Source organism: Lampetra planeri, chromosome 3, assembly GCF_965212315.1.
Source record: "Lampetra planeri chromosome 3, kcLamPlan1.2.h2, whole genome shotgun sequence".
Lineage (NCBI taxonomy): Eukaryota > Metazoa > Chordata > Hyperoartia > Petromyzontiformes > Petromyzontidae > Lampetra > Lampetra planeri.
Genome location: NC_136109.1, coordinates 4,478,585 through 4,503,881, shown reverse-complemented (window position 1 = coordinate 4,503,881; position 25,297 = coordinate 4,478,585). Strand labels below are relative to the sequence as shown.

Here is a 25,297-nt window from a genome sequence, read left to right as displayed (position 1 = left end):
TGTGGGTGAGTCCATCTCTTCCAAGACGTCTGGCCAACGTGGAAGAGGAGGCCAAAAGCCCACGAGAGGGAGCGCTGTGGACCTCCCTGGATTGGGGGACCTTCCGGGTTGCACCTTTACCCCTTTACATCGCTCTACTCTACTAGCACGGATCACGCACAACAACACAAACGAGAGAAGTGAACTCGAATGAGCCGTGGCGCGGTACTGAATCCCAGTGGGCGATGGGGCAGGTGGGAGAGAGAGGGGTGGGTGGTGTTGGGCGAGCGATTGCCTGCATCCGTCTGTTCCCCCGGGCGGGGCGAGGGGGTTTCCCCGCCGCGTTCACCCAGCACGCGCCCCTCGTGCGGGCAGCGCGCCCGTGGTTCTACGGCGCGCGTCTCGCGGTCCACCCCCTCCAGCAGCCATCTCCAATAGAGCCACTGCTACAGCAACGTAGCCCTGATAGTCAATGAGGTGGGAGCGAGCGGTGGCAGAGTGGTTAGTGCACTATTACGCTCTGAACCTGGCCCCTCGTAGCCACGAGCTCGATCCCTGACCTCGAATTTAATTCCTACCCACGGCTTGCACCAGTGGCACCGACTGAACATCACAACGTGGAGGAGGCCTTCATCCAGCAGAAGCTTGACACAGAGCCGTGGTAGCCATGGGTAGTGAATGCTCATGTAGGGATCTTTCTCAATCGATCCACTGCTGGATGAAGGCCTCCGCCATCTGAATCGGTCATGGGTTCTCATCATCCTCCCAGGCGGTGTCCACTCGGCACGATGTGTTGTTACCGTGAGAGCGATTGGCTTCAGTGCTACCGCTCGATGCGCGTTGTTGCTGTGTGTGCCGTGCGTCTCACGCAGTCTGTGCCCTGCTGCCCTCGTCGTGCAGAGCCCTCGGACGAAGAGATCGTGAACAAGTGCGGCTTTTCTCTCCAGGCGATCCACGGTGAGTGGGTACCGGCCTTAATTTGGAGCTTTCGTGACTGTAGGAATTACTCTTTGGTTCTTTCGGTAAAGTCACGTATAAAGAGAAAATAATAAATTAAATAATAGCATACGTGACTTTACCAAAATAACCAAAGAGTGAGTACCGGCCTATTGAGAGTGAGTACTGGTTCCTGTGAGTGAGTACCGGCCTATTGAGCAGTGGCGGCTCTTGCAAAATCTCTCACGGGGGGCAAATGTCTGGATGATTGATAAGGATAAGCTCCACCCATGCAATGGATAAATTAACAGCTTAAGCATGTAAAGGCAACTTCACTTCTTTAATATTAATGAAAAATAAAGTGACTCTTAGAATACATCTTGTTTGTTTCTATACTCGCTATTATTACAATCCACTCAGTTTCTTTTATTAAAGATTCCACTAGGTGGCGACAAATAATATTGTTGACTGAAACGTGCTTACGTATGATGACGTAAGCACGTTAGTACGAGCCCTCCCGGAAGCCATAGAGAATGCATTGCAGCGCCCGCCGTTCGAAAAAAAACATCTTTGAATGTAAGTCTATGGGAACACTCTGGGCGATTCTCAGCCGGAGTGAAATCGCCCAAAAAGAGGCGGTACTCCACAGAACGTGACATGACGCTGATTGGACTATATCCAGAGGCACAGTAACGGCTCGCGTAACTCTGGTTGAATGAGATTGGTGGTGCGTCGCCCAATCGCCCTAATGAAGAAACCGCCCCTGCTATTGAGTGAGTGCTGGCTCCTGTGAGTGAGTACCGGCCTATTGAGAGTGATGGTGCATGCTCCGTGCCACCCAGGGCGTGCACAGTGCGTGTGGTGGCAGTGGCGTTGTGTGTGTACACGTCGATGTGTATACAGTGGGGAGCGGTAACGTAGTGGTGTGCGCATTGTACCACCAACCTGGCTACCTAGGTTCGATTCCCGCTCATGGCCATGAACAGTGGCAAATATTTGAACTGGTCCTGGGCCTCCCCTAGGTCGACTCATTCATACAAATAAATCCACACACAAACACGGGGGTATTTAATGCATCGTAAAGGCATGATACGGTGTTCAATTAAGAGGACACAACGAAGTTTTTTCTGCGTTTACCGTTTGCGCTAATGTGTGTGTACATACACACATGCAGACACATACACACATAGACACATACACACAGACACAAACACACATACACACAGACGCACACACACACAGACATACAAACCCAGACACATACACACAGACACACAGACACATATTAGCCCATATCTGTCCTTCTGTGACTGTGATTAACGCCCCCGGATTGGGTGAAGTGCGTCACGTGTCCGCGAGCAGCCCAATTCGTGTTGTTGTGGTGTGCCCCGCACCTCGGAGGCCCGAGTAGCATTAACATCACGGCCACAGTGCCGGAGACGCAGCCATGAAAAGCTGACGGTCGATCCACTCACACAAGGCTCACTCATACACACAGCTCACTCACACTCACACACAATCGCATGCAGCTCAGAGGAGACGGGTGAGTCAGAGTGAGGCAGAGCCGTGCTCCGTCCACTGCTGCCTTGAGGGACCCCCGTGCTCTCCACTGCTGGCTTGAGGGAGAGCCGCGCTATCTCCACTGCTGCCGTGAGGGAGCCAGACACACTCTCTCCTCTGCTGCCCTGAGGCAGAGCCGTGCTCTGTCCACTGCTGCCCTGAGAGAGAGCCGTGCTCTGTCCATTACATTAGTACTCGAGTTTTTTTGGTGCTTAAATCCACTGCTGGATGAAGGCCCACCGCACGCTTTGTGAGTGGATCGTAAGGATTTACTTGACCAGTCTGTTGGGGGCCGCCGCACGCTGTGGTTGTTGGGGGGTGCCGCAGGCTGTGGTTGTGCGGGGGCACAACCACAGATAATGACAAAGGCAACTTAACAAAATCTTAAAAATACACGAAGCTTTTCGAGGTGCTTGCTTGGACTTGCACTGAGACAGAGGGGCCAGCTGGAAACATTCCACTGCCTGTTAACAACGTTACGTCGGTCTCTGATGGGGTCGCTAGGCAACAGACTTTACAGATCCCTTTCTTCTCATGAGACCTACAGACAGTGAACGGCGTGAAGGAGGTCCACACGGGTAAACGTGTCTCGGGTACTGAACTCACAGGGTGGCCAGTCTCGGATTCGTAAGTTCGAGATTTCTGCCTCGAACCGTGGAGAATCGCCACATGCACAACCCGTGAAAGCCACTGCAGAGAGGAAGTTGGAGTTCCATGCAATCCAAGAATTAGAACTTCCTCTGTTCGGTCGCTCCCGCGGCCACGAAAGTTGTCTCTTTGTCACGTTCCATCAGAGAGCAGCGCTCAACAAATAAAACAAAAACACAGCCACAAGGGACATTCAAAACTTGTCAGCTTAGTTATTTAAATATTTAGATAGTCCAATTACCGGGCTGTCGCGCCGGGAGATCGAACTGAACGGGTGACCTCTGGACTGCGGGGTCCATGGGATCAATTATTGTGGGAAGCTCGCGACTGTGGCGAAGGCCCCGTGCTGATCGCTGCAGCAACACCGCTGGCCCCTCGCTCCGTGTGCTGCCGGCCTCACTCTAAGCCGGGCGGCTCTTAGCTCCCCGGGCCGCACCGGCCCCTGGCGCCAGCTCTCGTTCCACCGTCAAACACGCGCGGCCTCTGAACCAATGGAACAAACTGCATGGAGCAGCGGAGACTAAACATCACAAACCTGGCTCAGTAATTCACGGCGTGGTGAAGTAGTGTGTCGTGACGAGTGTGTGTGTCGTGACGTGTGTGTTTGTGTCGTGACGTGTGTGTATGTCGTAATGTGTGTGTGTGCATGTGTCTTTGCACATGCAGCGGTTAATGCGTTACACTAAGAACCCGGCGGATCGAGTTCGATTCCTGTTCATGGCCACCAACAGTGACGAATATTTTAACCGGTCATGGGCCTCCCCTAGGTAAACTCAGCCTCAAACGAGTACCTGGTACGATGTGTAAACATCGCCACTATGGAGACCAGGGGCGGAGCCAGGATTTTGACTTTGGGGGGCTGACTTCAATATTCTGAGATATCCAGTGTGTGTTTTCCAATGGGCGCCACAAATGTATTAAACAAATGTTATTGGATTTGAACGTGGCGAGCTGACATGCTCATGAACTTCTGGACAATATCGGAGAGATCAAGGGACTTTGCGATAGCCTTCTCGATGTATATCACCATCAAGTCGGCCATCCAGTCGTCGCCCATGCTGGTGCACAGCCGCGTCTTCAAGATTTTCATGGTGGAGAATGTGCGCTCGGTGGTGGCCGTAGAGATCGGGAGAGTCAGGATCAGTCGAATGAGCTTATACAACTGAGGAAATATGCTTACAACTTTGTGCTTGCAGAAAACGATGCTCAGTTGCTTCAGATTAGATTTGACTGGTTTAAATATGGCGGCGTTCTCCTCGTCACCTGTGAACATGACAAACTCAACAAGTTCCTGTTTAAGCGAAGTCAGATCCAGCTCTCGAAAATCGGCCTTGTACATTTCCGCCAACTCAATGATCTGCTCTTGATGTAACTGGTACGATTCGAAGTTGTCAACTGGGTTGAGGTAAGGGATCTTACTGAGCAGTTCACAGGCATCGGGAGAAAAATGATGGTTGAGTTCAGCTAATATGGAGTCAACAACAGCGTTAAACAAGTCAATGCGGTAATTATCTTCAATGGTTCGCGGCACATGACCAGGAGGAAGGTGACGAGGACGACCTCGCACTAGCCAGATGTAATCCAGCGATGGGACAGGGATGTCGTGGTCTTTACAGAATGCAATTGCATAGTTTTTAACATCGTCCCATATTGATTCTCGCAGCATCTGCAGGGATGTCTTCGTCATGCGAACAAGCCTCAAAGCATTGAGCATATCCTGGTCCTTTCTCTGGAGGCATTGGGATAGGGTGTTCGTTGCTGATAAGATTTTGATCATTAGGAACATGTTCAACGCAAATTCAAAGGACGTCGCCCACTCATAAAGCATCACCGCTTCAGCCCTTTTCTCGGAATCGGCAGCATCCATCGATGCCCATTGAACCACTTCCATCGCGGCGTCAAACATGTCTTGAAGATTCTGGACTGAGTTCAATTGACAGTTCCAGTGCGTTGTCGACAGTGCCTGAAGTCTTGGCTCATATTGGCTGTGCCATCGAAGCCTTGACTGCGAATCATCAAGGGCGATAGATCGTGCTTCAGCAGGAGACTCAAAAGTGCCTTGTACAAGGTATGCGAGCACGTGTCCCTGACATGCATCATATCGAGAAATCGTTCTTGAATCTCACCCTTCGAGTCAACCCAATGGATAACCAGCGCCATCCACTCTTTACGAGCGGAGCAGCGGGCTTCATCAAGCAAAATCGTGTACTGGACGTCGTTCCCGATCTCGCACCGAATGTATCGCCGCACGAGTGTGGCTGTCGCATGGCAAAAGTCTTTTTGGCTCTCGCCTGACATGTACAGCGCGTTCTTGGGCGCCTTGCTCATCATCTTGGCCAGTTCAGGGGCTTCTTCAAGTACTAAGATCAATGTTTCGAGAAAAGTGCCCCGATTCAAGGAATCGACTTTCTCATTGTGTTCTCGGAATGCAGTGCCCTGTAGAGCAAGATGACGAGCAATTCGTGCATGAAGACGCATTCGAATCCCATTGATCTTCTTCTCAGAGGCATCGATCTGTTCAAATATATTGGCGATATGTCCCTTCTTGTTGAGCATCAACTTCGCTGACTGACGTGCTTTGTTATGAACCCTGTTCACTGCACCGATATGCTTCACTATTCCCTTCGACTTCTCAAAAAACGAATTCCAGTTGTTGTACCCGTCAAGAATGAACACATCGGCGCCGGCGTCAGGATTGGGCTTGGCGAATAGATAGCAATATAAGCATTACGCCTTGTCAGTCACTGGAGAATACTGCAACCATTGTTCGCAGTGCTCATTCTTGAACCAGCTCTTAGAAAATGAACGAGGCTGAGCATTCTGGCTGTACTTGGTCCTGGGATATGACTTCAAGTCAGGTTTATAAGGACCGGATTGCAGGTATGCATGTCGAGCGCTATCACGTTAATCTGGTTCGTAATCTGAAATTGGCTTGCGTTTGCCTGGATCTCGTTCAATAGTCAACATAGCACCATGTTCATCTCGAGACGACCGACTCTTTTTGCGAGCAGAGGATTTTCCACTATCATGTGACACAGGCGCAGACTCCTCTGCCTTTTCTTCTTCAGAATCTTGCTGCAATTCCAAATCCTCCAGCTCACTTCCTGGCGGATCACTTTCTTTATCGCTTTCCGAACCAATTTCTGGATCTGGCTCTGGCACATGTTGAGGCTCGGGCACTGAAGGTGAAAAATAGAGTTTTTGTTGGTCGCATTGTGCTGTCAGCCTGTCAGCCTGTCAGCCCGCTGCTGCTCACAGAGTGAATCCGAATCCCGATTGTTCCAGAAGGCCGTGGCGGACGTGCGGAGTTTATTAATAAGTCGGAGCCACTGATGTGGCTAATAAGTCCGATAAGTTCGAAAGGCTGCCGCTCAAGCAGCCTGCAGGGCAGCACAAGGTGGCAGCCAGCATTTTGCAGCAGCCGGATATCCCGATTACCGACTTTCCCAAAATTTCAGGGGGGGCTGAGCCCCCCCCCAGTCCCCCCTGTGGCTCCACCCCCTGATGGAGACAAAGGTGGCCAGGCTTGGTGCTAAATTGCCACAAAAGTCTGCTTTAGCTAAGATGAGTGGCGAGCGATAACTGCACCAGTCTTGGACCTCCGCAAGGTCGACTCGGGCTTAAATGAGTACTCGCTGCAGTGTGCGATCAGCACTGGACAGCAAAGGTGGCCGGGTGTGGAGGGAGCCACCCCACTTTGTGTGCCATGCCGGCCGTCGTCGGAGCTCACGAACGGCATTCTCCCCAACAGCATGTTAAGGCTACACCGGGGCCCTTTGTCTTTGTACTTCTCTGTGTCTTTGTGTGACAGTGTACGCATTTGTGTGTACATGCCTGTGTTGCACCTGTGTTGTTGTAATATCATAGCACACAGAGAAGTAGTTTTGGTGGTTTCAAAATATATAATTGTTCGCTGAGGAAGTGGATTGGTACTTCTGCTGTAATTCACAGAAGTTTAATCTTAATAATTCCGCTTCTGTGGCATATGTCGTCAATGCGGTGGGCAAACATCCCCTGTCGAGTATCCCCTCTGATCCCGTTACGTGCTGGCTGCATCGGCCAAATGGTCGTGTGGATTTTTCTCCGGGTCCTCCGGTTTTACCTCCACATTTATAAACATGCGTTTAGAGTATTTGCCTGATGTATATTTACACGTGATAAGTCACTTTATTGAGCTATCATTTGTGGCCAGGTCGCTTCTGAATAGAGCTATATAGCTTCAGCGGGCCTTGGCTGGTAAAGTAAAGAAAATAAATGAATGAGTCACGTGGGCAGAGAGCTCTGGCGGGGAGCTGCGAGGCAGGCGGCTCTCACGGAGCGGTGGGGATGCCGAGAGCCTCGCATTGGCGGGTGGTGTCGTGCACCTGGCTCAGGCAATGAGCACGCTCATTTGTTTTACAATGCGTGATACACAAAATATAATACAAAGTGTAATCTACGTATCCGGGAAACTGCATTGATTTGTGAAGCAGTCTCACCGTAAGACGCAAGGGCAGGGTGACAGCGTGCCTGCACTGAATGGGCAATCGGGGAACGGCGAATTTTCTCCCTCCCTCTGGCGGTTCAATACATTGACGCGAATCAGGGTCGTGATTACATTCAATAATTGATTATCTCTTTTTAACGTTGTGGTGAATTTTATCGGTCCAATGAGTTGTACGATCCCATTTACACAGCAGTCTTATTGAGACAAAAAGCCAACCGATCCCTAATCACGTGATCGATGTGCGAACTGCGGGAGCTTGGGGGAATCGATATTAGTTGTTACCCCCCCCCCCCCCACGTCCGTTGCAAACCTCTCCATCCTGAAGCATCTATTCTCTGCTTCAGAATGCAAAAACACGAAGTGCCTCGCAGCCTCACAAGTTTGCCAGACGAGGACCGAGCAGGAAAGCATCGATTCAGGTGAGGGAGACTCTCCTAGCGGTACCAGGACAGGTGCACGTGGCCTGCGTCTCGCGTGGGAGATGCACGGTGACACGAGGGCGCAACCGTCCCTCACCCCGTGTATGGCGAAGCACATCGATCTCGGATCCTTCTGCACTCATCGCTGGCCACCTCTCCCCTTTAGTCTCACTAGCTCACAACCGCATTCTCCACGATCTCTGCTATCTCTCCATCTCTTATCACTCCCCTCCCCTCCACGCTGTATCCTACCCTTCCCCTCTGATCTCACTCTACTCACCCTCCACACTCTCTCCTACCTCTCACCTCACTCTACTGCCCTCTCTGTACTCTCCACTCGGCTACCAAGGCTTTCTATCGAAGCCTCCCAGTCAACTTTCCACTTATCAAATTGAAACATTTGCAAACATTAATTAAAAGAGGAACAAGTCAACCCTTCCAGGCGTCTGTTAAGAAATTTAACTTCTCTGCTGAGTGAAAGCGTGTCCCTATTTTAGGAACGTGTTTACATGAAGTGGAATCACCGCTTGTGCAACGTTATCCAATGCTCGTGGTTTCCAAAAGAACTTTGAAACAGGGTCAACCCCCACCACCTGCCACTGGACACCACGCAGCCAAAATACATCCTGCCACCAACCACCAACAGCTGTGAGCAGGCCACAGGCCCTGGGTAGTCTGTTGTATGCAATGGTTCCTCGCTTGCGGTAAAGCGACCATCAGTTTCTTATTTAGTTCTACGCAACTTTCTGTTTAACGTCTTAAACCGCTCGTGTCTCGTCAAAACGTGAATTTTAAATGTAGGTTTCTGGAATACTTGCGATCCCATATTTGTTTGTGGGTGAGGTCACATTTAGAATTTTTATGCCAAAATTATTGTCATGAACCCTCCACCACCCGACGTGATTATCAGTTTATCACCTTTACAAATATCATATTTGCACTTGGCCAATATATGTATCGAATTCTTCTCGCTCGCTCTCTGTGCTAGCAGAGTGCCAGATGCGACTCTGTATGGAGGCCAAGACGGAGTGTGAGGCGCCACTCAACAAGGACCTCTCTGGTGCTGAAGGTAAGAGACGGTTGGCTCTGAATCGAAACGTCGACTTCTGGTTTTCAAGTCCAGGGGACTCAGCCATTGCACAACGGCAGCAATAGCTGATACACAGACAGGGTCGATTATAATTGAATTTCATCGTGCCCCTGCATTGGAACAATTCAAGGATTTGCTTGGGGAGGGGACTGGAATTGAATCTAGAAATAAAGCCGCCCACGACAGTGGTTGCCATGTTGTGATTACTCACGCCCACAGCTAGAGAGCGGTGATGCATTTGAGAGGTTCTCACGTGGCCATGTGATGGACACAGTCCCTCGTGTTAAAGCGCTTGTGAACTGTGCCCCAGGACTCACCCCGTCAGCACCTCGCCTGGGCCACTGTGCATGTGTGCCGTGCTCTGCATTTGTAGCGCTGTGCAGCGTGCACACTTAGCTCTCTCGGCAGGTGCTGGGAGCAAACGGGCTAAACCCTGTTTGGAAATGACGCTATGAATAGGTAAAGAATTCTAGAGTGACACATTAAGTGAAAATGCATGCTCAGTAGGCATTTGTTGGGCAGAATTCAATGTGTTCATTGCACAGTAGCAGTACGTGTTCCCTGTTATGACTAACGGATCAGAGACCTGAACAATGACACAGTAAATTGAACACAATTCTGAGAAGTGTGAAACAGAAGTGCATCGCAAGATGCGTACTCACCATTACACAGAGAGACAAGAAGAGAAACACGTGGATTGGAGAATGCACGTGCGTTAGAGAGAGAACACACTCGAGTTAGAGGGACCGTCTGCATGCTCTGCACTGCCTGTTCCGAGTGTGCATGCACTGTGTCACCCCAATAAACCCATAACACCTGGGTATCTTCCCTCAATGCATTCTTTTACCCACGTTTATCCACAATTAACTTTGCAAACTGATGGATTTATTTTTGCGGATAGTCGCAAATAATACTTTTATCCAACAGTGTCTCCAACATAATTGCAGATAAAACACATCACTGCGTACACACGATGTAATAATCACTCGTGACTGTCACAGTGCTACATGGCTGTCTCTGTCACAACAAGACACAAAGTTACCCCGTCAAGCCATACAGACCGTGGGGGAGAGTGCTGTTAGTGAGCACCTATTAAGGACGGCAAGACACGCGAGGGGGAGGTGTGGTCATGCTACCCCGAGTAGCCTCCTCCATGTTGATATTTATTCACTGCACGGGGTAATACTGAGTCAACCTACTGCCTCCCAAAGGCGCTGAGGGTGGGGGGGGTGAGGGGATTCTCACCTGTAGCTGGATTGATCAGGACCATGATGGCTCCATCTCAGTGTAAGCCACCAACCCCACCTCCAAGTTGCTTGATCCCACGTGGAGCGAAATGTCGGACGTGATGCTGAAACGCGCGGCACAACAACGCAAAAACACATCAGAGAGCAACCTAATTATTTATTTACTTTCACTCCTAGATCTCTTAGAAAGAACAGAGCCACATAATATCGCATTGCGACGTCTGGAATTGGCTGCACACCCCTTTGCCCTTTACCCATCAAATTACAATTTTACACGACCACGAGAGGGCGCTGTCTCCAGCTCTATGGACGAGAGAGTGCTTCAGTCCCCTAACTTGATGCTGAATTGGTCTGAGAGCTTGGGCCTCTTATCAATTTACGAGCAGAAGGCTGGACCAATAGAAGACACGACGTGCATCATAACGATCAAAGTGTATCTGCGGCTGATATAAAATGTGCGGTGTCGATTCTGACACCGGTACGCAGTGGGGTAGTCACGCACGTGCACTTCACCCCGCACACGGCGGGAGCCTCTCAATGTTAACAAGAAACATCGACAACAATAAACATCGCACTCCCAGCGCATTGTCGTTGCTGCCTCGCTGTCAGCGGCGTATCCACGATGCCCTGAGACGTCCCTGTCTCGTGCTGTGCGGCACTGTGCGGCGTCTACTGCAGCAGGGGATGGTGCAGTGCAGAATTGTCTCGGAGCTGTTGGTGGTTCCCATGGTGTTTTTGTACCTTTCTCTTGCATTGCTTGTGTATGGAGTTGTCATAGACGACGACATAATGAACAACACGGCCTGTGAATGATGATCTCCAATGGGTCTACAGGGGCACCTCACTGTGAATGAGCTACAATGGGTCTACAGGGGCACCCCACTGTGAATGAGCTACAATGGGTCTACAGGGGCACCCCACTGTGAATGAGTTACAATTGGTCTACAGGGGCACCACACTGCTGCTATTTCGAGGGCTCTGCGTGGGCGTTCAGAGCGGGCGGCGCGCTCGGCTGAGGCGTCTGTAGCCCCGGGGGGTTTAGCGGCACTGCAGCTGCCCTCGCGCCGGGCGAGCGCGTGGCTCCGGCGGCGGTAACACGGTCGGCGCTCCCCGGCCCCCTCTGTGCTGCTCTCAGTGTGCGAGGGGGATGGCTTCGACCGCAGCGACCTGGACTGCCTCCTCCTGCACAGGAAGTCGATGGCGGAGCTGACCGGTGAGCTGGGACCTCGGCAGCATCGGCACAGCGAGCACACACACCTGCACGTGTACACACTCACTCACACCTGTCCATGTACACACACTCACACCTGTCCATGTACACACACTCACACCTGTCCATGTACACTCACACATGTCCATGTACACTCACTCACACATGTCCATGTACACACACTCCTGTCAATGTACACACACTCACACCTGTCCATGTACACTCACTCACACATGTCCATGGACACACACTCACTCACACCTGTCCAAGTACACACACTCACTCACACCTGTCCAAGTACACACACTCACTCACACCTGTCCATGTACACACACTCACTCACACCTGTCCATGTACACACACTCACTCACACCTGTCCATGTACACACACTCACTCACACCTGTCCATGTACACACACTCTCATTCACTCACACCTGTGTACCTACACACCAGCCCATTCCACATACCTGCATATACACACCTACCCAGGTACACACGCCTGTCCATATACACACACACTTCCTCCTGTCTACCTGTCCACCCATACACCTGTCCACTTGTACATCTCCACCCCTGTTCATGAGTACACCCTCCCCTGCCCACATGTTAACCCACATACCTGCCTAGCTGTCATGGACGCATACCAGCACAGCACAGACATGGCGACCCCACACGTAAGTACTTCAATGCATAAATTCACAAACATTACCCACACAGCACTGGTCTGTGAGGCTAGTGGGCGTGTGTGTTTGTGTGTATGCACATGGGGGGAGGTGTGGCGGCAGGGCGGTTAGCGCGCTGCGCTACGATCCCGTGCGACCTGGGTTCGATTCGCGCTCACGGTCAACAGCAGTGACGATTATCTTAACCCTTTCCTGAGCCTCCCTTAGGTCGACTCAGCCTCAAATGAGTACCTGCTATGGTGTGTAAACATCGGTGCCGTGCCGGCTTGCATCGGTGCTCGCTAACAACACCTTGCTCCTACAGTCTGTTAAAGCTATACGGGGGATCTTTGTTTTTTTATGAATGTGCGGGAGTGGTGGCGTAGTGGCTTGCGCACTCCACCATCAACCCAGTGAGATGGGGTCAACTCCTGAGCAGGGCTAACATCAGTGACAAGTCGTGTCTGCACTTGTCCTGGACCTCCTCTAGGTCCACTCAGCCTTACAATGGGTACCTATTACACTGTGTAAAACATGATCACTGCCGAGACAAAGATGGCCGCGCACGATGCTGGCCACACCACCCCTCGGGGCGCCGTGCCCTTCTCCATAGCTGCCCAGTGGCAACAGCTGTCCTAACAGTCTCTGAGTGAACGCGCGCGATCTTTGTGGGTGTGCGTGTGTGCGAGCAGATTGCAAGGCTCAGGGCTACTTGAAGGTCAAGCGCGAGTGTTTCAACAAGGTGTGGTCGAACATCGTCCGCACTCGGGGTGAGTGCGGCGGTGCTGCTGGCATCTCATCGCGCCCGCTCCCGTGGGCCGGGGCTGGCCCAGTGCGCTCCGTGTGCCGGCTGCCCGTGAGCGGCGCCCAGCGGCACCGCTCAGGGCTAACCTGGCGTGATCCTCGCTCCCTCGCAGGGGAGACGCCGCTGCCGTCCATAGCCACAGGCACAGCGCGTAGTCGTAGCCGTAGCGGTCATCGGCGCACCACCGCGATGTGAACTCTGCAGCCCGAGGTCCATTCAAAAGCCACGGCGAACGTCGGCGGCGAGTGGCATTTCAACCGGTTCTGGCACCTTCACGAATCTATAATGACCAGCATGGTGAAGTATGGTCAAACAACACCCATGAACGACACGGCGTGGGGAGGCCTTTGTCCACAAATTGACTGTAAATTGTTTTGCATTCACCTCAGCTCCCCCTTAATTACAGAGCCTTCCACTGTGAATGTCACCAAATGATGCCCAGTATTGCCTGAATTGTGTTTCCCATAAGATCAAATCGTTAACTCGCATAGCTACGTAGGGGTCGTCATTAGTACAGTCTTGAAGTTCATTATATAAAGTATTTCTTGGCCATTGTGAGATTCAACAAAAAGGGCCACTCCATCTGCTGCTGTGAAATGTAAAACACTACACGGGTTGCATCCCGATGCAGTGGCTTCTGTGAACACAACATGTGTGCTGGGTGGGCTCTGACGACACTTGCAAGGAACTGAGGGGATTTTGAACAATTCCCATACGGCCTGAAGCACCGCTCCCCATGTGGTTCAGGCAAATTGTCAGGCACCGTGCAGTAGAGCGGCACGCACTCCCGGTGTGTGTTCCACTGCCTAAGGAGATGCTCGTGTATCGTACTGCATCGCGTTGTGATAGCCTGAGCTGTGTGGTGTCAGTGTGAGGAGGGGAGCCCCACCGGACGTGGAAGTGGAGATGGGGTCACAGCAGGATATGAGTGAGACCGGGGGTGCCTGGCTGTGTGGACGAGTGGTGGTGCAGTGGTTAGCGCACCGTGCTCTGCACCTGGTAACCAGAGATTGATGCTCGACCACGGTAGCAATCAGTGGGGAGTAAATTCTGAACCAGTCCTGGGCCTCTGTTGTGCAATGTGTAAACATTAGCACTGGGTAGCCACACGACCCACTCATGTGACACGTTAGTCTTCATAGGTGCTCACTAACAGCACTTGCCCCATGAGTGTGGTGGCGGCTGTACTAGTGGTGCGTGTCTTGTGTTTCACCCCTCTTCCCAATGCAGCTGAAGCCCTGCTGAAGCGGCCGCATGTCTCCGACGACCTTGTGGGTGAGTATCTCTCCGCCAATCCCACCACAGCTGGCCAACCCTCACCCACCCATCCACACCTCTACTGTCATGTCTGCAGTGTGCCCATCTGTTGGTGTTCCCATGCCATCTCAACTGCCCAGGCCCAACTTCCACCATCATAAACAACTTGGTAACTTGATAAAGGCCACCACTGGCCAATTCGAGTGTCTTTTACAGGAGCCAAGAGCACAGTTGGTCTCTGTATTGAACCTGAACAAACTTACCACCATCGCCAAAACCATCAAAGCACTTTCTAAACTTCACCTGACCACTAACAACCCCCGTGCTTCAGAGTCAGGGACGTTTATGTCTGTGAAATAGTGTACACGTATATTGCATTGTTGTTTTGAAATTAGCTAACATCCCAATGCAGGATTGTCCTAAAGAATAAGCGCCAGACTGAACAAGGTTTACCTGGGTTGAATAATTGTCACTGTTGTTCGAGAGCGTGCTGTCATTGCTGCGAGTGCCTCTGTGTGAGCGTTTTTCAGTCGCGTCTCTGTGCGTCCACTGTGCAGAATGCGCGCTCAGCAGCTGCTTCAACAACACGGAGTGCTTCCACAACTACCACCACGAGCTCGCTCAGAACCCCGGTGAGCAGGGAGGGTCCTTCCTTCCCCCCGCTACCCCCCCCCCACCCATGCCTCTACAGCTCCCACTCCCCTCCACTCCCCCCTAGCCCCCCGTGAGCTGAGGCTGGGCCGTGTTGCGAGCGCCCTGGAGACTGAGAGCGCGATTCCCGTGTAGGGCAGGGAGACTGATTAGGGCTGTAGGTACACCGCGTTTATCCATCGACTCATTCTGACTCTTAATGCTCACGATACAGGCATCGACATACTTGCATAATAATTCGTGTTTTTATATTTATATGTCTGTGTGGCTATCTCTCACTGGGTGCCCTGTGTGTGTGTGTGGATATATCTCACTGGGTGCCCTGTGTGTGTGTGTGGATATATCTCACTGGGTGCCCTGTGTGTGTGTGGATATATCTCACTGGGTGCCCTGTGTGTGTGTGTGCGCCTCGTGTGTAGCGTCTCACCGGGTGTTCAACCTCACGCTGTGCGCGTTCGTCTCCACCGACTACCCACTCGGTGAGTCCCGCACCGTGAGCTCCTCGCGGGACACACGGACAACACCCAAGTATTTGTTTTTAAAACCTACACGTTCCTAAGCGCGGCACCCGGGCCAGGGTGAAAACCCGGGATGAGTGGCTGAGCGGTGGCCGTGCCTCACCGCGTGCTTGCGCTGTCTCCTTCTTGGTGTTATTGTCCCTCGGTGCAGAGTGCGACCACCGCAACTGCACCCTGGACATCGCCGCCTGCAAGCACCTGGACACGGCGAGCATGCCGGGTACGAACGCGCACGCACGCACACACGGTCTGGAGCACACGCAAGCACGAGTACACACACTCGCGGCCTGGAGCATATGCAAGCACGAGTACACACAACACGCGCCGTCAATGCTCACGATTTTTCGAACAGGATCGATCCCTGTGCTCTCCGCACACACGTGGAAGCGTTCGCGTGGGAATCGTTGAAGTGTCATTATAGCCAAATTATGTGCGTATAGAGGTGGAGTGGCGGTGCAGTGGTTAGCGCACTGCGCGACGTAACCCGGCAGGTTCGATTTCCAGCCACGGCTAACATCGGTGACGAGTGGCATCTGACCCAGCACTGGGTTTCCCGTCAATTCAACCAGCAGTGGCCAGCGCGGTGAAGTATGGCTAAACAACCCCCGTGACCGACGGCGCAGGGGTCATTTCATCCAACAGTGGACAGACAAAGCGCTGTTCACTGCCATGGTCGATGTGACACTCCTCGCTTGCATGGAACGGTTTCCCCTGCAGTGGAGAGTGCAGGGCGAGTGTCGCTGCACGGCGCTGAGCGGGGACCGCGTGTGGGGGGGGGGGGCTCACGCCGGGCCCTCCCTCTTTAAAACGACTCTGGCTGCGACGGTGGTGCGCTCGTGTGAATGCGTGTGTGTGTTGACACTGTGTGTGTGTTGACACTCTGTGTGTGTGTTGACACTCTGTGTGTGTGTTGACACTCTGTGTGTGTGAATGTGTGTGTGTTGACACTCGTGTTTGTATTTGTGTCTCTACCAGCTGGAGCTGTGGTTGCAGTGGTGGTGGTCGTTCTGATGGTTCCGGTGGTACTGGTTCTGCTCATCCTCTACTTGCGAAGACGTGAGAACCAGCGCTTCAGATGTAGTCACACAAAAAACAAAGATCCCCCGTATAGCCTTAACAGACTGTTGGAGCAAGTGCTGTTAGCGAACACCTATGAAGGCTGGGACGGCACACGAAGGGTGGGTGGGTGGCCAGCACCACACATTTGTATCCATAGTGGTGATGTTTACACACCGCACCAGGTACTTCTTTGAGGTTGAGTCGATCTAGGGGAGGCCGTCAGCAGGAATCGAACTTGAGTCACCTGGTTTGTAGCGCAGACGTTACACTACCAATCTGTCTTTGTCACAAAGACACACCCACTCACAAACACGTGCATGTGCACACACTCGCACACACGTGCATGCGCGCACACGAACAGGACAGGCTTTACTGCTCTGTGTGTCACATCTGACAGCTTATGTGCATGTTATTTGTAGCGCACTGCATTCGCAATCCAGAAGTCGCCAGCAGTTGAAACGATGGTACAAGTTTCTTAAATCCCCCCCACCTCTGTCCACCGAGCAGTGTCAATGGGTATGCAACAGTCGATCGGCAGGTCGCGCGTGATGGGGTAAAGTGTGCGTACTCCCACACCTTACAAGACGCATCAATATATTTTGTTCGGCTAGATAGAGGGGACTAAACAGGTGTAACACGGGCTAACGCCCTGTTAATTTTTTGTTTAAGGGCGCTTTATACATTTTAATAATTTTTAGAGAAGCAATGGAATAATGTGGCACGAAAGGAAAGGGAGCTGAGTGGACTTGTCAATGATTGGTACCAGCGGTATCAAGATCGGCCTCTGTGGAGGAGGATCGTGAAGGATGTTACTGGGCAGTTGAATGTCGTCACCCTCCAGCAACAATGGAAGGCAGAGGAGTGACGCTCACAACAACGAGCGCAGAGCTAGGAGCCTAAAACACAGCAAGGTGGCACAGTAGAGGCACAGGTGGTTTGTCTGCCAGTCATCTCAGTCAACTCAAGGCACTTTCTGGATCTGTCCCCCGACCTCCTGCCAGGCGGGCGTTTGACACTTCACGTGGAATTAAAGTGCACATAGCCTGGCACATGCCCCGTGGTGACATTACCGCGAACTAGTGGCGAATGGTGATTGTTGTTGTTGGTGCTTGTCGTAGCTGTGGTGGTTACAGTTGTGGTGGGTTTGGCAGCAGTTGTGGTTGCAGTCGTTGTGTGGTAATGACTGTGGTGGTTGTGGTAGCGGTTGTGGTTGTTGTAGTTGCTGTGGTTGTGCTGCTGTGGTTGTGCTGCTGTGCGTCCGCTCCACTGAGTCACGCGCTGCCTCCTCCTCCCCTGCCCTTGTCCCCAGGGAGGCGGGGAGCGAGCCAGGGGGGCTACAGCAGCACCAGATGTGAGTGTGCGCGCTCACCACAGCAGCAGCGGCGGGGGGGGGGCACACAGAGGATGCGCAATAGATCAAGGAGAGCCAGAGATGGGGAGAACATCGCCCATCTCAGATTGACTGACAGAGCGGGCTCCGTAGCTATGGCGTGAACACAGACAGCGGTCCCACGCCACAGCTCCAGCGCTTCCCAACCTGATTTGTGTGCTTCTTAGTTTTTGTTCCATCTTCATGTTCTTACGAGAGTAGCGCCGTCAGGTGGCTGTACGCGAGACTGCACGATGGATTTTAAAATCCCGAGCAAATAAATGATATGTTCGACTCAATAACTACCTCCTGCTCAGCTCCAGTAACTCACATCCCTTGCAATAGAGATAATGAATTACAGCGCACACTGATTTAACACACGCGTTTCACTTTGATAGGTCATAGTTAAAATCTTACTTCGTGCACATACACGTAGGCCACAGCTCAACAGTATAAAAAGACCAGGAGCATTATGCATTCATCGTGTAATTATTATGTTAACTTAACGTGGATCGTTTTTGTTTCCCATGTGATTGCGGTGTTATCACAGCGGCCTAGGTGCAGGGCTGTGGGGAGAGAAACTCGAGGTCAACGAGCTGCTGCTCTTCCTTCTCTCCTACGGATTCTACCCTGAAAGCAGCTCGGGACATTCGGTGCTTCCCCTGCACTTCCAGTGACAACATCACCGAGAAACATGGCTTCAGGAGCAACCTCACCAAGCACTGCACCTCCAAGATCAACCTCACTGAGCTCCACACCTCCAGGAGCAACCTCACCGAGCACTGCACCTTCAGAAGCAAGCTCACCGAGCGCAGCACCTTCAGAAGCAACCTCACCGAGCACCGCACCTCCAGGAGGAGGCTGGAGCTGGGATAAGTTCGTGTGGTGGTGATGTTTCTCTGAGTCACCATCCCAGCCACTCGCCTCGGCTGGCAGCTCGCTGTGCCTCCTCCCATTGCGGTTGATTGTTGGTGTTGTTTAAATTTAACTTATTTTCCAAATGTTGTTATCATTCAGTCTTTAGTTTTAGGCGTATGTTGTATTTATTGTCTTAAAATTTTACATTTTCATATTATTCGGTAAGCGTTCCCGAAATGTACTAATTTTTATTTTATAAGAAGTCCGAGTTAGAATGTTGCCATCCTCACACAACAGCGCTCATTGCTGTTGGTATTCCTGAGCCAGTGTTGTAAATTCCACAGTAACAGGTCAGGGAACACTTTCTCAATATCACAACCGCGACTGACTTCTTACAAACCAATTTTACAAACTCCAATGGGAATATAGATTCGTTCCGTTCCTGTCCGATTAGGATTTCAACTTGCGACCTGTCATGGTGAGTTGAGCTCTCAAACCACGATGCCATCGGATGCCTCCATGTCCGATATCGGCATCATCATCGCCACCGGTCCCTTAACCGTGGCACTGTGGGGACTCCAGTGATGCTTTGGCGTTCAACTCTCTCCACCTCTCGCGGTCAACGTCTGCGGCTGACCTCCTAATGGTCATGTCACCTCCACGCGAAGTTATTCACCCGAACAATGGGCGGTGCGTGGCAGTCGTTGGAAGCACCGTATCTCTAAAATGATTCCAAGACTCACAGATATAGAATGTAAATTACTACTGTTCATGCAATGGACAACAGTAATATCTAAATCATTATATCAACAGCATTATGTTTCAAATACTATTACAAGCAAACTGAGGACGTTGTGTTAATGCGAGCCGGCACAGGAAGCAGCAGGATCTGATCGTAAAATTAGATCTCAATTCACCACACGTGGCATCTCTTGGCACAAGGCTAATTGTCTCAGACCATTGCAGTTCTGATTAAATACTTCTCGTTGTCCTGCGATTAACGCGGTTGGCCGCGTACGGTGCGAAAGAAGTTGAACATACGTACGTAGAGAATGCAGCATAAATGATCGTGAATTAACAGGATTTCTCCAAGTGGAGTTGACTTAAATAACACTGCCAACTAGCGACCCAACATCCCCTCTCAGTTGCCAACCATCACACCCTGTGCCCTCTCATCTCGCCCCGGCCTATCTACTTCTCCCCTCTCTCTCACGGGCAGCCGTTTCCCTCCACAAGCACAAATCGTGAGGATGTTGCGAGTTCGACAGCGACATCCCACGTGTCACCACAGCTGTTACACATTATCCGGCACGTGTCACTTTGAGGACTTTCATATTGGTCAGCCAATGTCAGACTATTAGTTTGTAAAATTTAAGAAAAGTGTGTTTTGCAATGGATATATGAAGTTACATGTTTTCTTGGTGGGGGTGTTAATCCACAGAATAGCACGCGCCGTTCATTGCATATTAGCAGATGCATTCATGACGTCTGACCATAAATCATAAAACCGTGAACACTCAGACTGTGAGCTTGCAGAGTCGGTGTTAGGTGCTGCAGTGCATCCTGTGTAGCGTACCCTGTTTTTTCTCCATTAAGGCCAAATGTGCTCATTTATAATTTATGTTATTTATAGTGTTTTTATGTATATACAGTACATCCTTGCATATCTGACCGTCATCTATCCACTTTGCCCAATTAACCACCACACCCAGCGCTGTGCTTGTGCATGCTGTAGCGGTCATCTTCGATTGATGCTCACATATCTGACCTTTACACAAATCTGACCTTTATACACAACCACCTGTAGTATAGTCTGTAGCAATTCAGATATGTGACGCACTAACAGAAAATAAATCGACTTCGGTGCGACCACCACAGCAAACACGAGCACGCTCTGCAGGGTGCGCAGTGGCAGCGCGACCCCAATCTGGCGGATGTTTCAGTGCAGAGCTCGAGTGAGACCAATTTGATCAACAGTCACCTAAAGCTCACATTACAGCGACTCATTTATGAACATGTTCTAAATTATAACCCAACTCAAATAAGTTAGATTTTTTTGTAAATGTGTAAGTCCATACGGTTGTGTTAGATTAACATTATGTCATGTAGCATTAGCTGTACTTTAGTTATAATACGCGTTTAAGTAGAGATAATAAACCTTGCTTAATACGAAATGTTATCTATACAAGTCTATGTGCAGGGTATGCGTCGCTGTGCATGGTAGGAATGTCACGATTCATTGATCAACATCGATTCTCGAAAATAATAATATTCATCTCACAATATTTTTGTACATATTAAATAAAACTGAGCAAATGATACAAGCTGTGTATTTGGTCATGCGTGTGCTGGTGGGGAAGAGCCTCCACTGGAGGGATCTCCAGAGAGCCCCCTTAGAGGGCCCCGGGCCTCCTGCTCCACGTGTCTCGCAGTCGGCTTGCACTCTCGCGGCACAAGGAGCCGTTCTCACGCTCGCCGCGTGCTTCACACTCGGCGCTTCGAATCTCACGGACGCGGCGATTCCGTCTCCCCCTCATTACCGCTGTTCTCACGCTGCCACGAGTCGATCTCAGGAACCCCACAGTGGCCTCGATCGCGCATTTCAACTTGAGGGGTCTGCCACAGGTGACATCACCGTGTGTTGTGGGGCTGCCCGGCACCAACAAGCTGACAAACCATGTGTACATTAATAGAGCTTCCACTCTGTTAGGGGCTGTATAATTGTATAAAAAAAACCTTGGAGGTGGGGCTTTAATACCTTTTTTTTAACAAAAGCTTTCAACCTGGCAAAATTGGTAAAGGGTACGTTCACGTTTTATAGGGATTGCTTCAGGGTTTTGTAATTTTGTGAACACAAATGTCGTCTCTTTGGACAGAGAGACATCCCCTTGTCTCTTGCCTTAAACATTGGGAAACCGTGATGTGTATTGGATCTGAGCTGCTCGCTATCCAATATAATAATTTTGCATTGCTGCAGCTCATTGACAATAACCATGCCCAGTCAAACGACCAGTCACAGTCCTGCTCAAACAAGCATTGGGTGGTGCTCTACTCGGTTAATGGACCTGAGCTCGCAATGGAAATTCCACATCCCTATGATAGGGACCAGCCTATCCGCTGGCCTGCACGCCGCTTGGGTTATTTTGACATCACCAAAGGGGCCGTCCATAAATGACTTTATCGCACCTAGGGGGGAGGGGGGGTCAGACATTTCTGACGATGTGTGACGAGGGGGGGGGGGGTTGAGAAATGTGACATCACATCAAAATGCGCAACTTTAAATAAATACAGACAACACGTTCTACTTTATTAAATAGACTTTTTAATAAATGTTTTCTCCTACAACATCAGAGTGCAGCGGCACATTAAATACGCACTACAATGACAATAGTTTAAAGCGACTTGAAGCATGTTTTATTTTGTGGGGGGGGGGGGGCAGAGCTTTATGACGCCATATTTGAGGGGGGGTCTGACTTTTTGTGACGCTGTGTGACAGGGGGGGGGGTAAAAAATCGTCCAAAATCGCGTGACGTCATTTATGGATGGCCCCAAATCCGAAGTGGAGGCGGTCTCAGCTTGACCCAAACTGTGCACGGCATTCCCCTTAACGACAGCGCTCAGCAAAAGTGAACAATCACAAATGCACATCGCACTTCGGGATTTAACAGATTGTATGGCGCAGGACGAGACAAAGTGAAGCGGCGATTTCCAACGATGTTGATAATCGGGATTAATTGTTTCTGCTCTTTACAAAATGTATATTATATATTCATTTAAACATTTTAAAACTCGTTAATGAGACATTTTCTCGTCAGCAATGGCTGTGTTGCTATAGTAAAGCAGCCTGCATCAAGACCTCTTTGTTTATTTGTTGCAATGCTCGCGGTTTGTGTTTGTGGCCACGCCAGGCTGGCGGTGAGGCGTGCTCTAGTACCCCCACGTCTACACTCCTCAACCTCACCCCACGCACACTCACCAAGGTGAGGCATGCTCTAGTACCCCCACGTTTATACTCCCCACCCTCACCCTACTCACACTCACCACGGTGAGGCTTGCTCTAGTACCCCGACGTCTACACTCCTCACTCTCACTGTTCTGCCTCACGGCAGGGGTTTTGCCTCACGGCAGATGGGGAAATTCCTGTTTTTGATGCTAATTTTGGTCACGTGACCAGGAAGTTGCGATTTAAGATTCCCGCTCAACCACGCGTGCGTCGGCCATTACACACATAATTCAAGATGGCGGCACACATCGCATCCCAGTGAAGCCAGCCGCAACTGTCCATTGTGGGACTTTAAGAAACATTGTCTGTAAGTTCGTTTATGTTCTTATAATATTGGCAATGCTGTTATAATGTTAGAATGACCGTTATAATGATGTAAATGTCTTTATAATGCTGTTAAATTGTTATGATAAATACGAGGCCTAGTTAACAACGAAGCCTGCAACTTTCCTTATTGTGAATGTTACTTGTAATTTAATAAGTCGAGTCAAACTTGTACCCAAGTAACTATATTGCGATCCTGAGAACAAGGATGACGAAATATCTCATCCACAATTTAGTGTTATGTGTAATACTGTACATTTGGGGTGCAGTGTGCTGAATACACGATGTGCCTTTATGTAACACAGCAGCTTATGCTCTTGTATAGTTATTCAGTCGTAATGTAGGGGCCTGGTCCCCTATTGTTATCTAAGGCAATGTTATGATGCTGTGGTGTTCATTCATTGTGTTGGTGTTTCTGGGTATTAACAGATGCTGTATCTGTGCTGTTTTCTTACCAGTTCTACCTCGTTAAATTCGATAAATGACGTTTGGAGTCGGATGTTCATCCTGGCTCTGAGGGTTTATTGGACGCGAGGTTAACTACTCAGCTAGTGGTGCAACGCAGCGCACAGCGAGGCCGAGACACTCACCCCACCCACCCTCACCAAGGTGAGGCGTGCTCTAGTACCCCCCACGTCTACACTCCTCACTCTCACCCCACTCACACTCACAAAGGTGAGGCGTCCTCTAATACCCCCCGCCCCCCCCCCCCCCGAATAAACACTGAGAGCTGGGGGGTTCTGTAGAAGAGTCGCCGTCTCACAGTCTGCTCGTTCCAATTACATTCACGGGTAGGCTGAGCTCATCATCCCTCTGGGGCAGATAAAATAAACACCACCTCCTGGGCAGCTGGAAGTGTCTTTTTTTATGGATATTCTGGCCTCGTCTATAGAAATGTGGAGTTTTCACCACTGGCTCAGGCACCCTGTTGTATGTGTCGGGTTATGAAATTTTGATGAAAATAAAAAAAAATAATAATTTTCCGAAAAATGCGCAAATCGCATTAATTATGTTAATGTGTGAGTTAATATGCATAAATTATGATAATGTGAGTAATTATATGCATGAATTATGATAATCACGGAGATAATCGTAGTAATTTATGCGGAATGCTGCGATTATGTTAATGTGTGCAGTTATGATAATTAGGCTCAGCTTCGTTTATCCAGAGTTACCAATCAGGATAACACGATTATCATCGATTTAACGTTTACCGATTATCCTAGTGTGTGTTATGATATTTTAGGTCTCCATTTTCATATCTCATCACAGGATACAGTTATCAAGAATAAGATAGTTTTGCATGGACTTGGAAAGAAGCACTCGAACAGTTGGTGTTAAGCAATTTTATTCTAAACAAGCACATGACACTCTCTTATCCGAAAGCAAGTATACGTCAATAAATTCATGGACAAGATTATGCAGTAACGAAAATGAATGACTAAAAATACTTCTTCATTGGCGTGATTATGCAGTTAACGAAAATGAATGACTAAAACATTTCTTATTCATGTAACTCGACGACAGCAACTGCTTTGCACGATCCGTTGATATTGAACGCACCACCTCGAAATGGCAACCCTTTTTGAAACGCAATGACAATTTTTTTAAAGTCTTATTCGTGTGCGTGCTGTGTGTGCGTTGTCCCCTTTTAATTTTAATTAATTCTTAGAGCTGGGAGTTGTGTCGTTAGCTTGTGTGGTGTGGGAGGATACGAACAGCGGCCAGAAGTTTTCTCTGGGTTGGGCGTGGCCGCCGCTCTGCTCCTGCTGCTCCCTCGCTCTCTCTCCACTGCTGGACGACGAGTTGGCACGATGCTGTCCTTGAAGATGCTCGGTCGCTCGTTGTTGCTCGTTGTCGCTCGGTGGCGCTCGGTGGCGCTCGGTGGCGCTCGGTGGCGCACGGTGGCGCTCGGTGGCGCTCGGTGGCGCACGGTGGCGCTCGGTGGCGCTCGGTGGCGCTCGGTGGCGCTCGGTGGCGCTCGGTGGCGCTCGGTGGCGCTCGGTGGCGCTCGGTGGCGCTCGGTGGCGCTCGGAAGACTTTGACTCTCTTTCTCCACTGCGGGATGACGAGTCGGTTTTGGTTGATGTTGGTTGATCTGGGTGTGTATTAGACACACGGCGCATTCAACAGCGCTGTCCTCCTCCTCACAGCCGTTTGACCAGGCTTTCTCCACTGCTTCGCGCTCTCTGCTTTGCTCGCTTGGCGATCTCCG

General features: G+C 50.5%; 1 protein-coding gene across 1 annotated transcript; it reads left to right on the top strand.

Moving 5' to 3' along the window:
• Window positions 1-884: 884 nt before the first annotated feature.
• LOC144736677 (uncharacterized) lies at window positions 885-20,905 on the top strand. The gene is made up of 12 exons (XM_078619262.1): window positions 885-936; window positions 7,954-8,028; window positions 9,020-9,097; window positions 11,501-11,578; window positions 12,931-13,008; window positions 14,274-14,318; window positions 14,858-14,932; window positions 15,371-15,430; window positions 15,621-15,689; window positions 16,445-16,525; window positions 17,838-17,879; window positions 18,448-20,905. The coding sequence occupies exons 3-12, from the start codon at window positions 9,028-9,030 to the stop codon at window positions 18,453-18,455; spliced, it is 606 nt and encodes a 201-aa protein (XP_078475388.1). The 5' UTR covers window positions 885-936; window positions 7,954-8,028; window positions 9,020-9,027; the 3' UTR covers window positions 18,456-20,905.
• The last annotated feature ends 4,392 nt before the right edge of the window (window positions 20,906-25,297 follow it).

Excerpts from the sequence above, each read along its gene's own strand:
- LOC144736677 (XM_078619262.1), top strand. The coding sequence starts at position 9,028 with ATGCGACTCTGTATGGAGGCCAAGACGGAGTGTGAGGCGCCACTCAAC. Across the intron at positions 11,579-12,930 it reads GTCGATGGCGGAGCTGACCG|ATTGCAAGGCTCAGGGCTAC; the intron begins GTGAGCTGGGAC and ends GTGTGCGAGCAG. Across the intron at positions 14,319-14,857 it reads TGTCTCCGACGACCTTGTGG|AATGCGCGCTCAGCAGCTGC; the intron begins GTGAGTATCTCT and ends TCCACTGTGCAG.